Consider the following 21,082-nt stretch of genomic DNA (forward strand, 5'->3'; position numbering starts at 1 on the left):
CCTTAGGCAGATTCTGCACAATTAGGGGCCTCAACGGAGAGCCCAAAAACACACACACAAAAAAAAACACCTTCCCATTGCAAAGGCTTCACACAACCACACCAGAGATATCACAAATTTCATGTCAATTCTGATGCTCACATCTCTATTTTCTTCTCCAGAATGAACGCCCAACACAAGACCCGGTTCGTACCAAACAGGATCATCTCTTTTGGGGGTAGTATACTACTTTCTCTCTTTTTGGGGGTAGGCTCCTCGCCCCTGCCTCCTATCTCCGGCAGGATATGACAGGTCCGGGCACAACTCCCTCGGACCGCCGGACAGGGCCTACGCCAAAGAGAGAGACATTACTTTCTGTTTTACATTTATCAAATAAATGGCATCTTAAACCTCACTCAAGCCTGCGTGTCTTCCCGATAGAAATGGAAGTGGAGCGTAGTTCTAGCGGGAAGACCAGCCGGTGTACATCACATCATTATCTGGGTAACTCCTAGTCAATCACACATAAGCCAATGCTTTATAAGTCCGCTCACAATCTATCACATTGCTGTTTCAGTGTGCTAACACAGGCAACCTCCACCACCCCACCACTACCAGTTGAGCTCCGTCCCACACGGGGGAAGGCTCCTCGCCCCTGCCTCAATGCTTTGGTTGTACTGCAGGCAACTCTGCTTTATTGTATGATAATAAAGTCTATTCTTCTGAAATCAAAATCCCAAAGATGTTGAGTGATTTTTCACAAATTAGGTAGAAACTACTACACTAGTTGGCCTTGAGTGACGCAATCACGCTTTAAGTGACGTACGTAATTTGAAAGCAAAGAGCGTGAGATCAAGCTGTCTGAGGAGTCGACTGTCACTGCTGGTATTGCCGTTGAGAAAGAGATTCTTATGGATTTAAAAACACGAGATGTTCTGCATGACCGTGTGATTGCTTAATTTATTAGACAGGAAAGGAGGACTGATTTTCACTTCAAGTTAATTGGTAAGTGCTTTTTCCATTGTTATAGCAACATCAGGAGTTTTCTAAGTGTAAATTATGCTGCTTGAGCATTAAGTTTTGAAAAGTAGTGCTGCATACCATTCAACTCGGGAAGTCGGATTTTACAACTTCCTACAAGGAAAAGTGCACTGGATTGCATCTTTAAGTCAGAATTACAATTTTTAAGTGCCATTTCAAGTTCTGGTTTTCATGCGTGGACGCGTTTTTAAAATGTCATTTGGCATTCCTAGTTAGCAGCGACATAATGTATAATGCCCAAAGGCATAGGGTGCCTTAATCATTGTGAAACTGTGTTTTCTTAATTGCATGAATCACACTGGCCTAGAAATAAATGCACGGCCCACCACTGGTTCCCACAATGCTACCCACAATGCTCCAAAACAAACCACAAGTTTAGATCCTCCTATTCTCATTCTGCACAAAACATTGATGACATGAAAAACAAGAACTGAAATTCACTGGTGTGAGGTTCACTTCACACGGCAGTTGAGGTCATCATATAAAAATCAACTGTAGAATTTCTTACCAATGCATGGCCATGTGTTCTTCCTATTTCCTCATACACAGTCTCTGTTAAATATTGACGATAGTCTGTAATGACTGCAGCCTATATCTTTAGTTTCTATATCTTTATTAAAAATATATAATATAATATTGTTCACAGTAAATGACAACAAATTAGTCTTTATAATCCATGTCAAACCTTTTGGTGTCAGCAGACCTCATGCTTTCACTTTAAACATGTTCATCGATAAATATTGGAGTGAAGAAGGAGGAAAACATATTTGTGCCAATACATGGATACAGGGGTCTTAGTATATTAATATTACACTATTTTAGGTGGCAAACGTCTAGGTTGCGGATGTAACCTCCATTCCCTGATGGAGAACAACGAGACGTTGTGTCGAAGAAGTGACACTAGGGGTCTCTCTTGAGCGCCTTTTGCGTCTCTGATCTATGATAAATTGGCAGACAGAATTTGCATGTCCTGCTCCCGGACATACAGGTATAAAGGGAGGGAAATGCATCTGTTTCATTCAGGATTTTTCTGAGGAGCCGACAATGAGGTTCAGCTGCAACAGTGGCTCGGTTCAGCGACGTGGCCGGGAGGACACAACGTCTCGTTCCCTCCATCAGGGAACGGAGGTTACATCTGTAACCTAGACGTTCCCCGTCTGTCGCTCACTTCGATGTTGTGTTGAAGAAGCGACAATAGGGGTCCAATTTAAATCACGCCATGCGCTGAGCCGTATACGTGTACTGCTGACACAGGAGCTGGCAGGTATTTTACGTGCCAAAGCAACCGGCTGTGTCAGGCTGCATGTACCCATCCCCAACGCCCCATAAAATCGTCAAAGCCTTCTGGTTCTTTACCCCCGACAGGGGAGAACAAGACAACATGCCAAGCATGGGAGCAGGCTGCGCCAGCCGCACCTTTTCTCTCTCTATGTTTCTCACAGAGAGTTAAAGCGGCTGGGGCCATCTTAATGCTATAATACGCATCGGGGAAGGCGATCTTTCCCAGTTTTCCTATTCCCTCAGGGGGGAAAGACCCTGCGGAGATCACACCTGCCCAGACTGGGGGAGGTAAAGAGTGGTGAAATACATCATATAGGCTTTTAGGTCATATGTGGAGGTTGGCACGGTGGTAGATCCTACCTCATTGGGAGGGAGGTGTTGCTACAGACACGGTGACCAGGGGCCAGTGGGAACTGCCCAAGGGAGATACGGGTCCGCTCGCAAGGGAACCGTATTGCGGAAAATACACACAGGGGGAAGTCCACGTAGGAGCCTGACCTGTGCACCTATTCCAGTACAGAAAATGTTACAGTAGCATAATTGGCAGCATTATCAAAAGGTTTTTGGGAACACACTGGTAATTTTGGATATATTTGTCATGAATCACCTAAAGATCTGGGTCTGTATGCATAAAACTTGTCCTATGAATAGTCTTAAGCTTTAACTTAAGTGTCAGAAAGTTCTTAGCAAAGAGCAGGACTTGTGTAAGAGTGGGAGCTTTTTATAAAGATGCTAAAAGCAACTTTCAGCAAAGTCTACGACTGATTCTTAAGTGTTGTGGTAAAATAAGGACTACAATGATGCCGACCCAAAATGGCCACCCTCAACCACTGAATCAGCCAATTGCGAGTCTGCAAAGGCAATACAGTATGCCCCAGCTGGTATGGCATCATTAAATCACTCATGATTTAAATACAACACAGTATAAAACAGTGTTTTTATAATAGGTTATTTTATTTTGATTAATCAAATGAGAAAACCAAATTTAATGTCCTGTATTTTAAAACTTTATTCCACATCTTGCCTTATGTTGTCCTCAAACAGTGTCCAAATTGAATGCTACTGAAAATTTGCAATATAAATATAAATAAAAGAAATATAAAGAAATACACATAGGACAATTTAAATCATGAAATAAAATGATAATAAACTAAACCGTTTTAATCCCATTACAGTTACAAATAAGACTTCAGTTAAACACAGTTCAATTTAGTGATAAATTTGACATTCAATATAGCACTCCGTTTGTTTACTTCACTCAGTGAATATTTGTATTTTTTATTGATTTATTTATTTTATTTTATTTGATATTTTTGGCCTTGCTTGTTGTTTTGGACAATTGTTTTACAAACTGGGAGTGTAAACTTACATGACACTGAGTTTATAATATGTACAAATAAGAATAAATCAGTAAAATGTGAGTTATGAGCTGGGGTTAAATATCGCTCAAGCAAATTAAACTGCAGAAGGAATCTGTTAAAGCACCTGACATCCCAAACAAATCTATGAGCTTATCAGATGTTTTATTTAGTGCTCGGGTTGGGCTCTTTTCAGATGCAGCTCTGAACCCTTTTTCAAATGTCTATTTCTCCTTTCTAAATACTTTTTCACTACTGTAAAGTGGCATCACAGATGGAGGTTTGTCAAGCAAGTGCAAAGATATTTAACTAATCATAACTGAAAACATTGTAGATTTTACTCATAATTTTTTTTTTTTATCATTTTAGAGATTTTTAGATTTTATTGATTAGTTGTTGCAGCCCTCTGAAAGTTTAGGCTTCAAATGCATAATTCACTACCGTGAGTTTCAGTGTATTCATTATATGAAAAAATGTGCTGCAATATATATACTGATGGATTTCATTTTGCTTAACTACGAAACACATTTGTCCAATTTCCACTGTCATAAGTCCAACACATTCTTTCTTTGTTTTGAATGAGGCAGCGAAGGCAGACGAGGAGAGCGGATCTAAATGCAAACTACTTTATTAATTTAGACAATAAACAAACACAAAGGAAAACACTCAATGGGGAAATAAACACAAGACTGAGGAAAACGGGCAGGGAACGAACGAACACACACACACACACACACACACACGATAACTAGGTGATAAACTAAAACAAAAGACAACTAACGAGGGCAGGTGAAAACAATGAACAACGAACACGAACGCTAACAGGGAGACTGTGGAGCTAAACAAAAGGACAAAAGTGAAAACTACGGAAAACAAAAGGGACAAAAATGGCAAACAAAAAGGGCAACAGTGAAACAAGACAAGGTAACCCTAACATAGCCCCCCCTCAAGGATTGGATTCCAGATGATCAAAAGTGACAAAACAAAAAACAGGAAGAACAAATGTCCATAGACTGGGGGGGAAGCTTGAGGTGGGCAGACAGACCAAGGGGAGCAACGAAGGGGAGACAGGCAGTCCAGGGGGCAACGAGGGGCGGACAGGCAGTCCAGGGGGCAACGAGGGGCAGACAGGCAGTCCAGGGGGGCACAGAGGGCAGGCAAGAAGTCCAGGGGGGCACAAAGGGCAGGCAGGAAGTCCAAGGGGGCACAGAGGGCAGGCAGGAAGTCCAAGGGGGCACAGAGGGCAAGGACAGGTTCAGGTGGTCTGGGAGCTGGCCACAGGGCAAGGGTAGGTTCAGGAGGCCTGGGAGCTGCCACAGGGCAAGGATAGGTTCAGGAGGCCTGGGAGCTGGCCACAGGGCAAGGGTAGGTTCAGGGGGCCTGGGAGGTGGCCACAGGACTGGACAGGTCGAGGAGGCCTGGGAGACGGCCACAAGACGGGGACAGGTCGAGGAGGCCTGGGGGGCGGCCTTTGGACAGGGACAGGTCTAGGTGGTCTGGGAGATGGCCACAGAGCAGGGGCCGGCCAAGGGGACCTGGGAGGAGGCCATCGGACAGGGACAGGTCCCGGAGGCGGAGCCTTGGAGGCGGAGCCGTAGGAGGCTCAGGAGGCGGAGCCGTGGCCGTAGGAGGCTCGGGAGGCAGAGCCGTGGGAGGCTCAGGAGGCGGAGCCATAGGAGGCTCTGGAGTCTCTGGGAGCAGAGCCGTAGGAGGCTCGGGAGGCGGAGCCATAGGAGGCTCGGGAGGCTTGAGAGGCGGAGCCCTGGGAGGCTCGAGAGGAGGAGCCCTGGAAGGCTCGAGAGGCTTGAGAGGCAGAGCCCTGGGAGGCTCGAGAGGAGGAGCCCTGGAAGGCTCGAGAGGAGGAGCCCTGGAAGGCTCGAGAGGAGGAGCCCTGGAAGGCTCGAGAGGCTTGAGAGGCGGAGCCCTGTGAGGCTTGAGAGAAGGAGCCCTGGAAGGCTCGAGAGGAGGAGCCCTGGGAGGCTCGAGAGGCGGGGCCCTGGGAGGCCCGAGAGGCGGGGCCCTGGGAGGCCCGAGAGGAGCCCTGGGAGGCTCGAGAGACTTGAGAGGCGGAGCCCTGGAAGGCTCGAGAGGCTTGAGAGGCTGAGCCCTGGAAGACTCGAGAGGCTTGAGAGGCGGAGCCCTGGGAGGCTCGAGAGGAGGAGCCCTGGAAGGCTTGAGAGGAGGAGCCCTGGGAGGCTCGAGAGGCGGGGTCCTGGGAGGCCCGAGAGGAGCCCTGGGAGGCTCGAGAGACTTGAGACTTGAGAGGCGGAGCCCTGGAAGACTCGGGAGGCGGAGCTCTGGGAAGCTCGAGAGGAGCCAGGCGCTGGCTCGGGGACGGTCGAGGCTACTGGCGCTGGCTATCTGACGTCGGAGGCGACAGGCGCTTGCTCACTGACATTGGGGGCTAACGGCTCGCTGACCGTGGCAGGCGTGGGCTCTGGCTCGCTGGCCGTGGCAGGCGTGGGCTCTGGCTCGCTGGCCGTGGCAGGCGGAGACTGGGGAGCAGAAGCCTTTCCTCTTCTCCTCCTCCTCCGGGCGGACGAAGCTGGCAACGCTGGCTCTGGTAATGACGAGGCTGGCAAGGCTGGCTCGTTAGCCGTGGCAGGCACGGAAAGCCCAGAAGCGGAAACCGGGATCGAGAGAGGTGGTTCCCCGGCAGCGAGTTCTTTCAAGACTAGACTTACATACTCCTTCCACGTGAGGTCTCCGGGGTCCGGCAATTCCCTCTGCCGGTGCCTAGGTAGCCCGATCCGGTAGATGGTCTTGAGGAATGTGTCGTCAAAGCCGGTGTGGATGGCAACAGTGGAAAAAAAGTGGGAGTACTCATGGTAGGTCAGATCCGCCTGGGCCAGTTCCATAAAGAAAGCTGCTAGATCCATATTAGGGCGGTCTATCGTTCTGTTGTGAATGAGGCAGCGAAGGCAGACGAGGAGAGCGGATCTAAATGCAAACTACTTTATTAATTTAGACAATAAACAAACACAAAGGAAAACCCTCAATGGGGAAATAAACACAAGACTGAGGAAAACGGGCAGGGAACGAACGAACACACACATACACACACACACGAACACGAACGCTAACAGGGAGACTGTGGAGCTAAACAAAGGAGAAAAGTGAAAACTACGGAAAACAAAAGGGACAAAAATGGCAAACAAATGGGCAACAGTGAAACAAGACCCTAACAGTTGTAGAGTGTGTCGTCTCTGCAGAACACAGTCATTGTGCTACTCCTAAACAGCGTTAAAATACCTTTCCAGCACTCTTAAACAATTTAGGAACTGAGTCCAAATCTTAACACTTATGAACCTTTATGAAACACACTTAGTCATAATTCTAGGAATAAGAGTAAAATGACGTCATTCAATTTTGACACTTTTAAGACTAACATTTTACTATAAGTGGCTTTAAACATACAACCCCTGACTTTAGCTCTCATATTGTTGTACAGGAAGTTCTGAGGTTTTAACACAGACTGTCATAAACATTCAGTCATCAGTATGGAGCTCAGTCCACTTCTTCTTGTGCTCTGTGAGTATTATTTTCTTAGTTTGTATTTGAGTGAAAATAAGTTGTTATTATATAATTTAAGGACTGTGGCTGTAGTTCAGGGGCCATATGCATAAAACTTGCTCCTAAGAATAGTCTTAAGCTTTGACTTAAGTGCCAAAATATTCTAAGAAAAAAAGTAGGTCTTGTGTAAGAGTAAGAGCTTTTAATAAAGCTGTTAAAAGCAACTTTCAGCCAGACTGATTCTTAAGAGCTGACTGAGGTGACACTTAAGTGTTGTTAAATGAGCCCTGCATTACAAACGTGATAAATCTGCCTGGTTTGGATTTGGGTTGCATTCTGAAAATAGTTAATAGTAAGGCAAAATCACATATAAACATTTGTGACTGGGTGCAGGTGATGGTCATTGGCGTCAGCCATTGGGCAGTGGCTTCTTTGGCATGGATAGATGCCCTGAGGTTTGTTCATAATGATTGATATTTTTAAGCCCTACACCCTTCAACTCTTCGAAGCTCTCACTCTGGAGGGCAAACCCCATGAAGGGATTAGGGCATAGGGATGAGCCCTTCGTTATGTAATGCACCCAATGACTACAGTGATGTCGACCCAAAATGGCTGCCCTAAATCAACCATTAGCGAGACTGCAAGGGTAATTTGTCCCAGCTTGTATGACATAATCAAACATTATTTTGATAATAGGTTATTTTCTGTTGATTAATTCTTTGATTAATCTAATGAGAAAGCCAAATTTAATGTCCTGTATTTTAAAACTTTAGACCACATCTTGCCGAATGTTGTCCTCAAACAATGTGAAAATTGAAGGCAACAAAAAATCAAAATACAAAATCTTGCGAAATAAATATAAATAGAATAAATATAAATCATTTTTTTGCATTTGGCAGACGCTTTTATTCAAAGCGACTTACAGTGCACTTATTACAGGGACAATCCCCACAGAGCAACCTGGAGTTAAGTGCCTTGCTCAAGGACACAATGGTGGTGGGAATCGAACCAGTGACCCTCTGATTAACAGTTATCTGCTTTAGCCCACTACGCCACCACCATGCAAACGCGTATGAGCATCTCATGCATTTGCAATGAATGCTGTACTCTTTTTTTGCACTTATTGCATATTTTATTATTTGAGTGCAAGACACAGAAACAACTGACATGATGCCCCCCACTCTCCAAGAAGCTTGGAACATCCTGTCTGCCAACAACCAAGAAAAACTGTGTCCAGGTGTACCTAAGGGAATTGGTGTTGTTTTAAAGATGGTCACACCGAATATTGATTTGTAATATTTGAATATTGGCATTATTGTAGAGAGGTTTCAACTAGGTTGTGTAAGAAGACACTCCCAATATGCGTTACTACGCAATGTCGAGTGTACAGAGTCATAAGGGGAGACAAGCGACATGCCAAGCATGGGAGCAGGCCGCGCCAGCCTCGCCTTTTCTCTCTCTATGTTTGTAGAGTTAAAGCAGCTGGGGCCATTTAATGCTATGACACGCATTGGGAAGGCGTTCTTTTCCAACTCCTATTCTTTCAGGGGGAAAAGACCCCACACGGAGACCACATCCTGCCCAGGCTAAGGGGAGGTTAAATGTGGCAAATACGTCACATGGGTTTTCAGGCCACATGTGGAAGTCCTCTGGCATCCGCACCCAGTCCTCATGAACCTCCACGTCTGGCCCCTAGACTGGATGTGGAAGATCTAAGTGGTCTACCACCTGCTGTCATAGACATGATCAACCAAGCCAGAGCTCCATCTACCAGGCAACTTTATGCCCCGAAGTGGCACTTGTTCATGAATTGGTGTTCTTCCCGATCTGGAGACCCGCAGAGATAAGCAGTCGGGTCAGTGTTCTCGTTTCTGCAGGAGAGGCTGGAGGGGAGGCTGTCCCCCTCCACCTTGAAGGTTTATGTAGCCGCTATATCGGCTCACCACGATGCAGGGTGTCACCAGTGTCGCCGAATAGGCCGAGCTGGGAGACGGGGTGTTGAGAGAAGAGGCTTTGTCTACCTCCCGAATCTCAATGCTGGGAAACCAAATATTTATTTTTGAGTATAATGTACATTGAGAAAGCAACACACCATACACACTTCAGACCAAATGGAATGTAAACTCTTGAACAGGATCATGTGTGTAAATTCAGTTGCTATTTTGTCGTGTGGAATATACATGAGTATCTGATATGTCACATAGCTTCTTCAGGGCAGTACTAAATAAAAACAAAATGCAATTTTTATGATCCTCTTATTATTATTATAAAAGGATAATGCCTGTTATATAACGAATAATGAAATGTTTATGTAACATAGCTGCTGGCGCTGGCAATGACGGAGACTATGACATGAAGATGGAGAACCCAAGTGCAGTTTATTTACATATGTGAAAACCCTAATTCATACATGAGATAAACTAAACATAAATGTGGCTTGACATAAATGTGGCTTGACATAAACAACTACATTCACACTCAATACTTGACAAGGGACAATGGCAAACATGAGGGCTTAAATACACAGACATGGATAACAAGACAACCAATGAACAGACAGAAATATACACAAGATAACAAGACTAATATACTAAATCCAATGACAAACTAGAACTGATAATGAGTAACAAGAAAATAAACCAATGAACACAAGACACATGAACATGGAGGGAATCAGGAATCACATGACTAGGGAGCACATGACATGAACAGGAACTAAACTTTTCAAAATAAAAGACATGAAATACATGAACACACACATTAAACATGACAGTTTCTTCCAGCCAAAATGGACAAAAATAAGATGCTTTAAATATGACTCTTTATGCTCCCTAGACATTTTGATGTATTGTGTTCCCTTCTATTTATTCCTTACAATGTATTTAGTTGGTCTTAAAAATTTCTTTAAAAAGTCTTAAATTTAGCTTCATAAAACCTGCAGTGTGAATCAGACACATGCATCGACAGCTTTTCTTTTGCCTGCTCTTCAAAATAAAATCAGGTGTGCTTCTTCATTTGTCACTCCAAGATGCCTTACAGTTTGTGTGGCGGGTGGATGACCAAAATGAATGTGCTAATTTCATTCCCTGTCTGCATTCCAAAACAAACAATTGCCATTTCATCTACAGAATCATCTAGCATACTCCCATGTAAAAAAATTATAATAGAAGAAATAAAGAGACAAAACGTGAAAACATTATCTTGGTGCTGAGCGGATCTGTTACAGGTATGACTGTATATAGTGCTACGCAGACCAGAAATCATGAGAGGCTCGGTGAGAAACATGCCGGCACCCATTTCAATTCACCAGAACCATATTGAAGTTTTCTTATTTGAAATAAAAACACATTTTTCTAACTATTTCTAACATAAATATAATGATTATATTGCATGTGAGCTAATCTGAGTGCAACAAAATTCAGAACTGAACTATTGGTATATTTCATCAGTTTTAATTGAGTGGACCAGCTGTGCCAGTGCCACTCTGGCCCTTATGTGGCCTCGCCCTTGCTACTAATCACAGTGACACTAATACCGCGGAGGCAACTCTCAGCTCTTAAACATAACCAAACACATTCTGGATTGATCAAGCTAAACATTTTAGTAAACTTTGAGGTAAAACTACATTAAACATACTATTGCAACATCATATTTCAACCAAATCATCATTTGCACTCGGATGTAGAAGCCATTAAATCTAGAAAAAAATTGGAAGAGCTTGAACTTATAGTATACTTGTGGCTAATTGTATATGTAAAATATAGTTTAACAGCTTCATGTTCACACTGAGTTTCCCTTTTGTTCTTTTTCAGTACTGATTTCAAACATCCAGTCTGGACACACTAAAGGTGATTGCATTTGATTCATATATATATATTTATCATTTTCACTTAGGGGTGTACTCACTTTTGTTGCCAGCGGTTTAGACATTAATGGCTTTGTGTTGAGTTATTTTGAGGGGACAGCAAATGTATACTTATACAAGCTGTACACTCACTACTTTACATTGTAGCAAAGTGTCATATCTTCAGTGTTGTCACATGAAAAGATATAATCAAATATTTACAAAAATGTGAGGGGTGTACTCATTTTGTGAGATTTTTGTGAGCAAGTATATATTGTATTCTCTCTAAAGATTTACCCAGAGTGACACTAACTGTAAAGCCAGACAGTTTAGTGTTCACTGGAGAGACAGTGACTCTGAAATGTGCGATAGTGTCTCAGTACAGAGACTGGAGATATCAGTGGTATAAAAACAACTCTTCAGTGTCTGGCTCTGAGCATCACACTGTAAACAGAGACACTTTTACTATCAGAGGAGCTGCTGAATCTGATCAGGATCAGTATTGGTGTAGAGGAGAGAGAGATGAAAGACCTTCATCCTCACAGGACAGTAATCATGTGATTCTCTCTGTTAAAGGCGAGTAATTACTGTGATAAAGACTCAGAGATGAGCAGGTGACCTCCTCAACTCAAAGCAAAAATCTGAACTCACATCAAATATTAAAGGAGATGCACTGAATTGTTTATAAAAATAATATATCAAACATTCATTTTGTTGAATATTCTACTGAACTGCAAAATGATGTCACTATTGTGATTATTTTTAGAATGTATTTTATGTTTTTATGATGTTGTTTGATTAAAATACGGTGTAATTGTGTTTGTACAGAGCAAACTAAAGCTGTTTTGACATTGAAGCCTGAAAATCAGATGTTCAGAGGAGAAACAGTCACTTTCAGATGTGACATACAGGGTGGAGGAGACATTGAGTGGACATACAGCTGGATTGTAAAGAGTACCAACAACAGTTATAGAAACTCTGTCAATCAATGCAAAAAACAGGAGTGTAAAATCAGCAGTGTTAAACTTACACACAGTGGTAATTACACCTGCAGAGGAAGTTCAAGAGATGGACAAAACTCAAAGATCAGTAATGCTGTTAAACTGACTGTTTTAAGTGAGTTTCTATGTTTATTTGTTCATTATTATCAGTATAAACAGCAAAAGTCAAACATTAATTTAACATTTACAGGAACATTAATGTTATTAATGAAAGAGCTGTCAATTTCAGATTGGGAAGCAGTTTTAAGTGTTTCTCCACAGAAGTGGGTGACTGAAGGAGACTCGGTGACTCTGATCTGTGGGGTTAAAAACTCCTCTTCATCTTGGAAATTCAGCTGGTACAAAGATGATGATGTGTTAAATTATAAACTCCTGTCAGACAGCAGCAGAGGAGCTGGAGGAAACTACACTCTCAGTTCTGCTACTGTAAATCACACAGGAGTTTATAAGTGCAGAGGAGAGAGAGGAGAACCAGCGTATAACACAGAGTACAGCAACACACAGCTAATATGGGTCACTGGTGAGTTTTACTTATTTATAGAAAATCTTTTTCAATATATAAAAAAGAAGTGTCAAGCTGTGTTCAAGCTGTGATGTGTTTCTCAGGTGTCTCTCCTTCAGTCTCTCTGATCATCAGTCCCAACAGATCTCAACACTTCACATCTGCCTCTCTCTCTCTGAGCTGTGAGGATCAGAGTAACTCTACTGGATGGACAGTGAGAAAATACAAAGGCAGATTAAGTGTTTGTTCACTTTCACACCAGTTATCACAAACAGGATCTACATGTAGAATCAGTCACATCTACAAAAATGACACTGGAGTGTACTGGTGTCGCTCTGAATCTGGAGAGAAGAGTAATCCTGTTAATATCACTGTACACAGTGAGTCTACAACTCTGTATTTGTTCATTTCACTGGTAGTTTACAATCAGTGAATGGTTGGGATAGCAAAGAATTTATTAATGATACAATTGGCAAATGATTAATGGTGATTGGTATAAGACCTGTATGAGACTTAAGCCTATGGACCAGAATGCCATAGAAACTTGTGGGCTCTTTTACTTAGTCAGTAATCAATAATAATATACCAGCCGCACATCAAAAAGTTGAAAACTATTTAGAAAACTGTAGGAAATGCATAGCAATGAGCATTGCACAACAACCCAACATTGCATGAGTTAACAACACTGGCATATTCTACAGTTTTTGATATAATCTCACTATTTGCATTACAGTAAGCACACATTTCCTCTGTTCTGTAGATGGTGATGTGATTCTGGAGAGTCCTGTTGATCCTGTGACTGAAGGAGATTCTCTGACTCTACGCTGTTTACATCGATATACAAACTCCTCAAAGGTCACAGCAGATTTCTATAAAGATGAATCCCTCCTCCAGAATCAGACTACAGGAGAGATGATCATCCCCACTGTCTCAAAGTCACATGAGGGTTTCTACTACTGTAAACACACAAAGAGAGGAAAGTCACCCAAGAGCTGGATCTCAGTCAGAGGTGAGACTGTACTGAAGAACTATAAATGCTATTAAAATGTTTAGTATAATTTGCATTACATTTTTAAATGTATACATGTGTGTATATTTTTCAGCCTCAAAACCTCTGTCTCATGGCCTGATAACGGGAGTGACTGTAGGACTGAGTGTCACGCTTTTGATCATTTTCATACTGATCCTGCTGTGGTGCTACAAAAACAACAAAGGTTCATTTTCTGCCCTTTTATAATTCAGTGGCAATTTATTAATACATTTGCACCAACCTTAATATGGAGGAGTTTTTATTGGTCTTATGAATAAGAATGTTTTCATGTCATTTAAAAAACATGTATGCAGACAGTATATTCATTTGTTTAATTCAGACCCCTTTATTCCTCTTAACTTTCATGTGAACACTGTTTTTGACTAGGTGGAGGATCTTTGTCTCCCTCTACTGTCAATCAACAGCAGAATATCAGTCAGACATCCAAGCAGGACCAGAGAGAAAGTGTATATACGGCACTGCACTCCGGTCAGTCTCAAATCATTTTACAATGCTTGTAAACAGTGTCTAGTGCAGTGAGAAACAAATCTGAATAATGTCAAAAAAATAAATATATATTTTTCAAATAAATTAATCTATGATTGGCTTTAGTTGTCTTAATATATTAGGCTGGGACCTGAGAAAGTGTTTAACCACTGTTCAAATTAAACACATCATCTTTAGTTAACAAGATGGATCTCACATTTAAAAGAAAGTCCCACTCCTCTAAAGTTTAAAAATGTTTTGTTTAACTGATATGTAATTTGGCTATATGTCATTAGTTTAATTTTATTATCAAAAATATATTTTAATAACTGTAATTCCCCGTCTGTCGCTCTCTTCAACGTTGTGTCGGAGAAGCGACACAACGTCTCGTTCCCTCCATCAGGGAACGGAGGTTACATCCGTAACCTAGACGCTTTATTTTGTATGTTACATTAGCACAAGAAATGGTTTACTTGGTGATTAATCTTTCATTCATTCATATTTTTTAAATCAGTGTCCAAATGAAAAACAATATTTCCCTGTGGGCTTTAATTCATAATATATAACGATCTGATGAATGGTCTCTTGTTTATTTGTTTATTTATTTCACATATGATCACATTTATGATTCTGTTCATGCAACAATGAATGCATACAAAAGCACAGGTAACTTCATGATCTCACCTAAAGTATTTCATCATGTCATGATATTGTAATCCAGTCAAACAGCTCTTTTATAAAGAACCAGTAATGTAATAGAGATCACATCAATCTTTTTATAGATGTCACTGGGGCGGAGCCAAGTGATGTCATGTATTCACAGGCCAACGAGGAGAAAAAGAAGCTTAAGAGCAAAGGTACAAGAAGACTAAAAGAGTAAATCCAAGCAGAAAAATTAAATGTATTACTCATTTTATTTAAATTTTTTATTGTAGGCTCAGTAACAGGGCCTACAGACCTAACCTATGCTGAGATTGAACTGAAATTTCACAAGGATGTAAAGAAAAATATAGGAAACATTGGTATGTAATTACAAAACATCTCTGCTAAGCCTCTCTGCTTCATTTTATGGTCAGATTAATGCTAATAGGATTTTATTTCTCATTACTGATCATCATAGTTGTCATAGAACAATATGTACTACTGTAGTTGCTAACAGGGTCTGGGAGTAACAGAATACAAGTAACGGGAATAAGTATTTAAAATACAAAATATAAGTAACGTCATGGTTACTGTTTTAACCTCCCTTCCCCGATGGAAGGAACGAGACGTTGTGTCGATTTTAGTGACACAAGGGGTCTCTTCTGAGGGCCTTGCGTACCTCTGAACTTGAGAAAAGGCTAATGTCAAGTTGGCAGACAGAATTTGCATGCCCGCCCCCAGACATACGGGTATAAAGGGGAGCGGGCGAGCGAATGTCAGACAGGTTTTAACTGAGGAGCCGAGAATAAGGTTACGGCACATTACAGTGGTAGGGATAGTGACGTGGCAAGGGGAACACAACGTCTCGTTCCTTCCATCAGGGAACGGAAGTTACAACCGTAACCATGACATTCCCCTTCTGTCACTCACTCAATGTTGCATCGATTGTAGTGACACAAGGGGTCCCACTTAAAAAACGGTATGCACTAACCCGTGTTACGTGGCCAGGTGCAAGCAGGCTGTTGCATGCTAGAAGCAGCTGGGTCGGCAGCACATAACTCTCCCCAATGCCCCCAATAAAAGGTGTCATATAACGCTCTTAGGTTCCAGTACCCGTATAGGAACAGGCAACATGACTTCTATGGGAGCCAGCCATGCCTTTTCTCTCTCTATGTTTCTCATCATAGAGTTAAAAGTGGCTGGGGCTTAATGCTACAGATGCGTCGGGGAAGGCGTCCTTTCCCATTCCTATTCTTTCAGGGGAAAAGGCCCTCATGGAAACCACAACCTGCCCAGATTGGGGGAGGCATCTTGTGGCAAATACACAGGGGGGTTGTCAAGCCACCAGTGGACATGGTGCGGTGGTAGATCCTGCCTGACAAGGGAGGAGTTGCTACAGACACGGTGACTGGGGGGGCAGCAAGGACTGCCCAAGGGAGACGCGGGTCCTGCAAGTGGGGGGACCGTACCAAGGAAAATCCGTCAAAGGGAGTTGCCTGAATTGGGAACTATGCCTGTGGAGCCCAAGCCCAGCACGGAGCACTCGACTCGTGGTGGGTCTGGCTGCGAATTCCTCCTCTGAATCTGTGGCCAGAGGGCTAGGGAGGAAGAGCATCCAGGAAGTGAGAGCTTGCTGGCTCACATGGGAAAGAAGGTGCACTGTATCAGCTTGGTGAAGGGCGCAATGTGCAAGCGGAACACCCGGTCGGTTGTTGAGTTCTACCGGCTCAGACCTGTCAAAACACGGGACGAGACAAACTCAACCCTGAGGTTGTAGAACCTAGCAAAGGTGTTGGGTGTTGCCAAGCCCGCTGCTCTGCAGATGTCTGCTAGGGAGGTGCCATGGGCCAGTGCTAGGGAGGTGCCATGGGCCATGTTGCATGCTAGAAGCAGCTGGGTCGGCAGCACATAACTCTCCCCAATGCCCCCAATAAAAGGTGTCATATAACGCTCTTAGGTTCCAGTACCCGTATAGGAACAGGCAACATGACTTCTATGGGAGCCAGCCATGCCTTTTCTCTCTCTATGTTTCTCATCATAGAGTTAAAAGTGGCTGGGGCTTAATGCTACAGATGCGTCGGGGAAGGCGTCCTTTCCCATTCCTATTCTTTCAGGGGGAAAAGGCCCTGCGGAAACCACAACCTGCCCAGATTGGGGGGAGGCATCTTGTGGCAAATACACAGGGGGGTTGTCAAGCCACCAGTGGACATGGTGCGGTGGTAGATCCTGCCTGACAAGGGAGGAGTTGCTACAGACACGGTGACTGGGGGGGCAGCAAGGACTGCCCAAGGGAGACGCGGGTCCTGCAAGTGGGGGGACCGTACCAAGGAAAATCCGTCAAAGGGAGTTGCCTGAATTGGGAACTATGCCTGTGGAGCCCAAGCCCAGCACGGAGCACTCGACTCGTGGTGGGTCTGGCTGCGAATTCCTCCTCTGAATCTGTGGCCAGAGGGCTAGGGAGGAAGAGCATCCAGGAAGTGAGAGCTTGCTGGCTCACATGGGAAAGAAGGTGCACTGTATCAGCTTGGTGAAGGGCGCAAGGTGCAAGCGGAACACCCGGTCGGTTGTTGAGTTCTACCGGCTCAGACCTGTCAAAACACGGGACGAGACAAACTCAACCCTGAGGTTGTAGAACCTAGCAAAGGTGTTGGGTGTTGCCAAGCCCGCTGCTCTGCAGATGTCTGCTAGGGAGGTGCCATGGGCCAGTGCCCACGAGGATGTAGAGTGTGCTCGAACCCGCAAGTGGGGGGGGTTTGCACGGCCTTGATGTGATAGGCTAGGGGATAGCATCAACAACCCAATGAGCTAACCTCTGTTTGGAGACGGCGTTCTTTTTCCGCTGTCCACCAAAGCAGACAAGGAGCTGCTCAGAGCATCTAGAGCCCTGCAGGTCCACATGGGTACGCAAAGCACGTACCGGACATAGCAAAGAAGAGGCTGCGTCTGCCTCCTCCCGGGGCAGCTTCACTTTCAGGTTCATGACCTAAGTCGTAGAAACCTTGGGTATGTCGCCCAGTCGCGGTCTTAGGATGAGGTGAGCATCTGCTGGACCGAACTCCAGGCAAGTGTCGCTGACAGAGAACACTTGCAGGTCCCCAACCCACTTGATGGAAGCGAGCGTGAGGCCCGCCTTCAAGGAGAGGACTTTGAGCTCGACTGAATCAAGCAGCTCGAAGGGGGGTCTCTGGAGGCCTGAGAGGACCACTGAGAGATCCCAGGAGGGGAACAGCCTTGGCCAAGAAGGTTTCAACCTCCGGGCGCCTCGTAAGGAACCTGATAATCAACCTGTGCTTACCAAGGGACTTGCCGTCCAATGCGTCGTGGTGGGCTGTGATAGCAGCAACACACACCTTCAAGGTGGAGGGGGACAGCCTCCCCTCTAGCCTCTCCTGCAGGAATGAAAGCACTGACCGAACTGCGCATCTCTGCGGGTCTTCAGATCTGAAAGAACACCAATTTGCGAACAGACGCCACTGGGGCCAGCTGTGTGCCATCGCGTCTGTGCCGAGAGGGGCCTCCATTAGGGAGTACCAAAGTGGGCAGTGGGAGTTGTCTTGGGAGGCAAAGAGATCTATCTAGGCTCCACTCTCTGCTGAGCGAGACCTGTCGTGACAGCGCGTCCTCCGTTGTGTTGCGGTAGCCCGGGATGTGAGTGGCGAGTGGCAACCTGAGTCGGATGGCGGGCGAGTTGTGACATGTGACGGGAGCGTACGCCGCCTTGGCGATTAATGTAAGCTACTGTGGCGGTGCTGTCTGAACAGATCAAGACATGCTTGCCCCGAATCAGTGGGAGGAGCTCCGCAGGGCAAGGAGTACAGCCAACAACTCGAGGCAGTTGATGTGCCAATGCATGCAGGGCCCCGTCCATGAGCTCACTTCTGCGTGCCCGTAGCACACGCCGCCCCAACCCAGTTGAGAGGCATCTGTTGTGACCACGACACATCTGGACACATGCTGTAGGGGGACTCCTGTCCGCAGAAAACCGAAGTCTGTCCAAGGGTTGAAAGTCTGATGGCAGGAAGGCGCCATACCCATCTCGGGACTCGAGTCTGAAGCCAGTGCTGAAGCGGTCTCATATGCATCAACCTGAGTGGCGCGGCCGAGGATGCCATATTCCCCAGGGGCCTCTGGAATTGTTTGAGAGGAACCGCTGTGCCTGGCTTGAAGCGAGCGAGGCACCTGAGCACTGACCACGCGCGCTCAGTTGTGAGGCGTGCTGATATTCAGACTGAGTCTTACTCCAAGGCGGGAAAAGAGATGCTCTGAACCAGAGAGAGCTTACTTTTTCAGCTGACCTGAAGCCCCAAACAGCTGAGGTGCACGAGCACCTGTTCCCTGTGTGCGCATAGTAACTCTCGAGAGTGTGCTAGGATGAACCAGTCATCGAGGTAATCGGGTATGCGTATGCCCACTTCCCGTAGTGGGGCAAGGGCTGCCTCTGCGACCTCGTGAAGACGCTAGGGGACATGGATGGGCCGGAGGGGAGGGGAGGACCATGTACTGATACGCCTGGCCGTCAGACACGAGCCGTAGGGAGGGTCGACGCCGAGGCAGAATGGAGACGTGAAATACGCATCCTTCAGGTCTACCGCTGTAAACCATTCTAATGCAAATGCAGGTTATAATTTGTTTCTGCGTGAGCATTCTGAATGGGAGTTTGTGTAAAGTCCGGTTGAGAACTCGCCGGTCCAAGATTGGCCACAACCCACCGTGGGTACGATTAAGTAAGGGCTGTAGAGACCCTTCTCCATCTCGGCTGGAGGGATCATCTATCGCATCTCTGAGTAGCAGGGTCCTAACCTCTGTACTTAAGGTGCTAGCATTTCCACCGTGCATGCAGTGGAGCAAATACCGCCGAGACGAGGCGGGAGCCCAGCGAACTGAATCGCGTAGCCAAGTCGGATGGTCCTGGCCAGCCAACACGACGGGTTGGATAGTGATGTCCAAGCTCCGTGCAAGGGGCACTAACGGGAGGATAATTTTTGACGCACCGGGTGGGGCTTCGCACCTGCCCCGGCAAGCCAGTGCTGACGAGTTCCAAAGGCATGAGTAATGTAATCTAAATACTTTGGATTACTTCTTCAGCACTGGTAGATTTTTTTCACTTGTTTTGACTATAAAAACTCTGCCAGTACAGTCAGACAAAATACACATGTTAAAAATACATTCTCTGAAAAAACTAAATATCTTATGCAGTGTTGTTTCTAAAACAAGATCAATCAAATTGATCTTGTTTTAAGGATTTTTTGACATTTCTACAGGAAAACAATGCAAAAATTATTATCAAAAATATGATTTACTATGATTTAATTATGATCCAACGTGAATTTTCTTAATAAGAAATATGATCGTGGCTGGTAAAATGTGCAGGTAAAATGGCTAGAAATAGCATTTTAGCTTAGCATAAAGCTAACAATTTACACAAGGTTTATTTCTATTTCTTCTTTTTATTTACTTCTCTGTCTGCTCGTATGAATGTAACACATCATAAGAAAGTGTTTCACCGCTGTTCAAATGCACTTTGGATCGCATCATTTATATGTATAAATGTTTTCCATCTGAAAGACTAAATATTAAATTAAACCAATGACAATAAAATGCAAAGTAATCTCTTCAGTAATCAAAATACATTTAGAATGTAACTGTATTCTAAATACAAATTATTTAAACTGTAACTGTAGTGGAATACAGTTACTTATATTTTGTATTTTAAATACGTAATCACGTTACATCAATTCTGTTACTCCCCAACCCTGCTAATAAACACAGAAGCAATAGTGATGTCATGTTTATCCTAATAAATGTAATAAACTCTTAGGGAATACCAATAATGTAACACCTGCTGACACTGTGTACTCTGAACTGAACATGGGAATGGATCAAGAGGCTCAAGGTGAGAGAAAGTAATACCATAGTATAATAGATCAGTTGAAAAGGATCCAGTGAAAACAGCATCTACAAGCATCATTGAGAATCTAAGAATTGAATGAAATGTGCATTTTAACCTTTTTAATTTATTTTTATGTTTTCAGGTTTTTATGGATCAAGTGATGTGACCTACGCACAGGTTAATAAAAATAAAAGACCAGAGGAGAAACTTGCAACAAGCAAATAATTAAAAGCTTGCAGTTTTTATGCTAATGATATTACATATTGCTGTGCATCTTCCATAAACTAGGCCTTTAAGTCTTTAAAAAAGTCTAAACAGTATAAAATGCTTCTGATGTAATAAATTCAGCTTTACAAAGCTTGTTTTTAATGTAGATAAATCCAAGCTTATTGTTTTTTTTCTATATACAGAACATACAATGGATTCAAAGTATTGTTAATTTGCAAAGTCAGCAAATTGAAGTGGCCTCTAATTTTAAAAGCTTGGATTTTTATGTAACTAATTGTCAAGCCTTT

General features: G+C 44.1%; 1 protein-coding gene across 1 annotated transcript in view; it reads left to right on the plus strand.

Annotated features, from left to right (window-relative positions):
• Positions 1-21,082, plus strand: part of LOC127647797 (Fc receptor-like protein 5) — a 63,695-nt gene extending 42,613 nt beyond the window's left edge. Inside the window, exon 12 of the mRNA XM_052132265.1 lies at positions 20,710-21,082. Within this exon, the coding sequence (XP_051988225.1) occupies positions 20,710-20,792 (83 nt within the window). The 3' untranslated portion in view covers positions 20,793-21,082. The remainder of the gene's footprint in view (positions 1-20,709) is intronic.

Source organism: Xyrauchen texanus, chromosome 8 (assembly GCF_025860055.1).
Source record: "Xyrauchen texanus isolate HMW12.3.18 chromosome 8, RBS_HiC_50CHRs, whole genome shotgun sequence".
Taxonomy (NCBI): Eukaryota; Metazoa; Chordata; class Actinopteri; order Cypriniformes; family Catostomidae; genus Xyrauchen; species Xyrauchen texanus.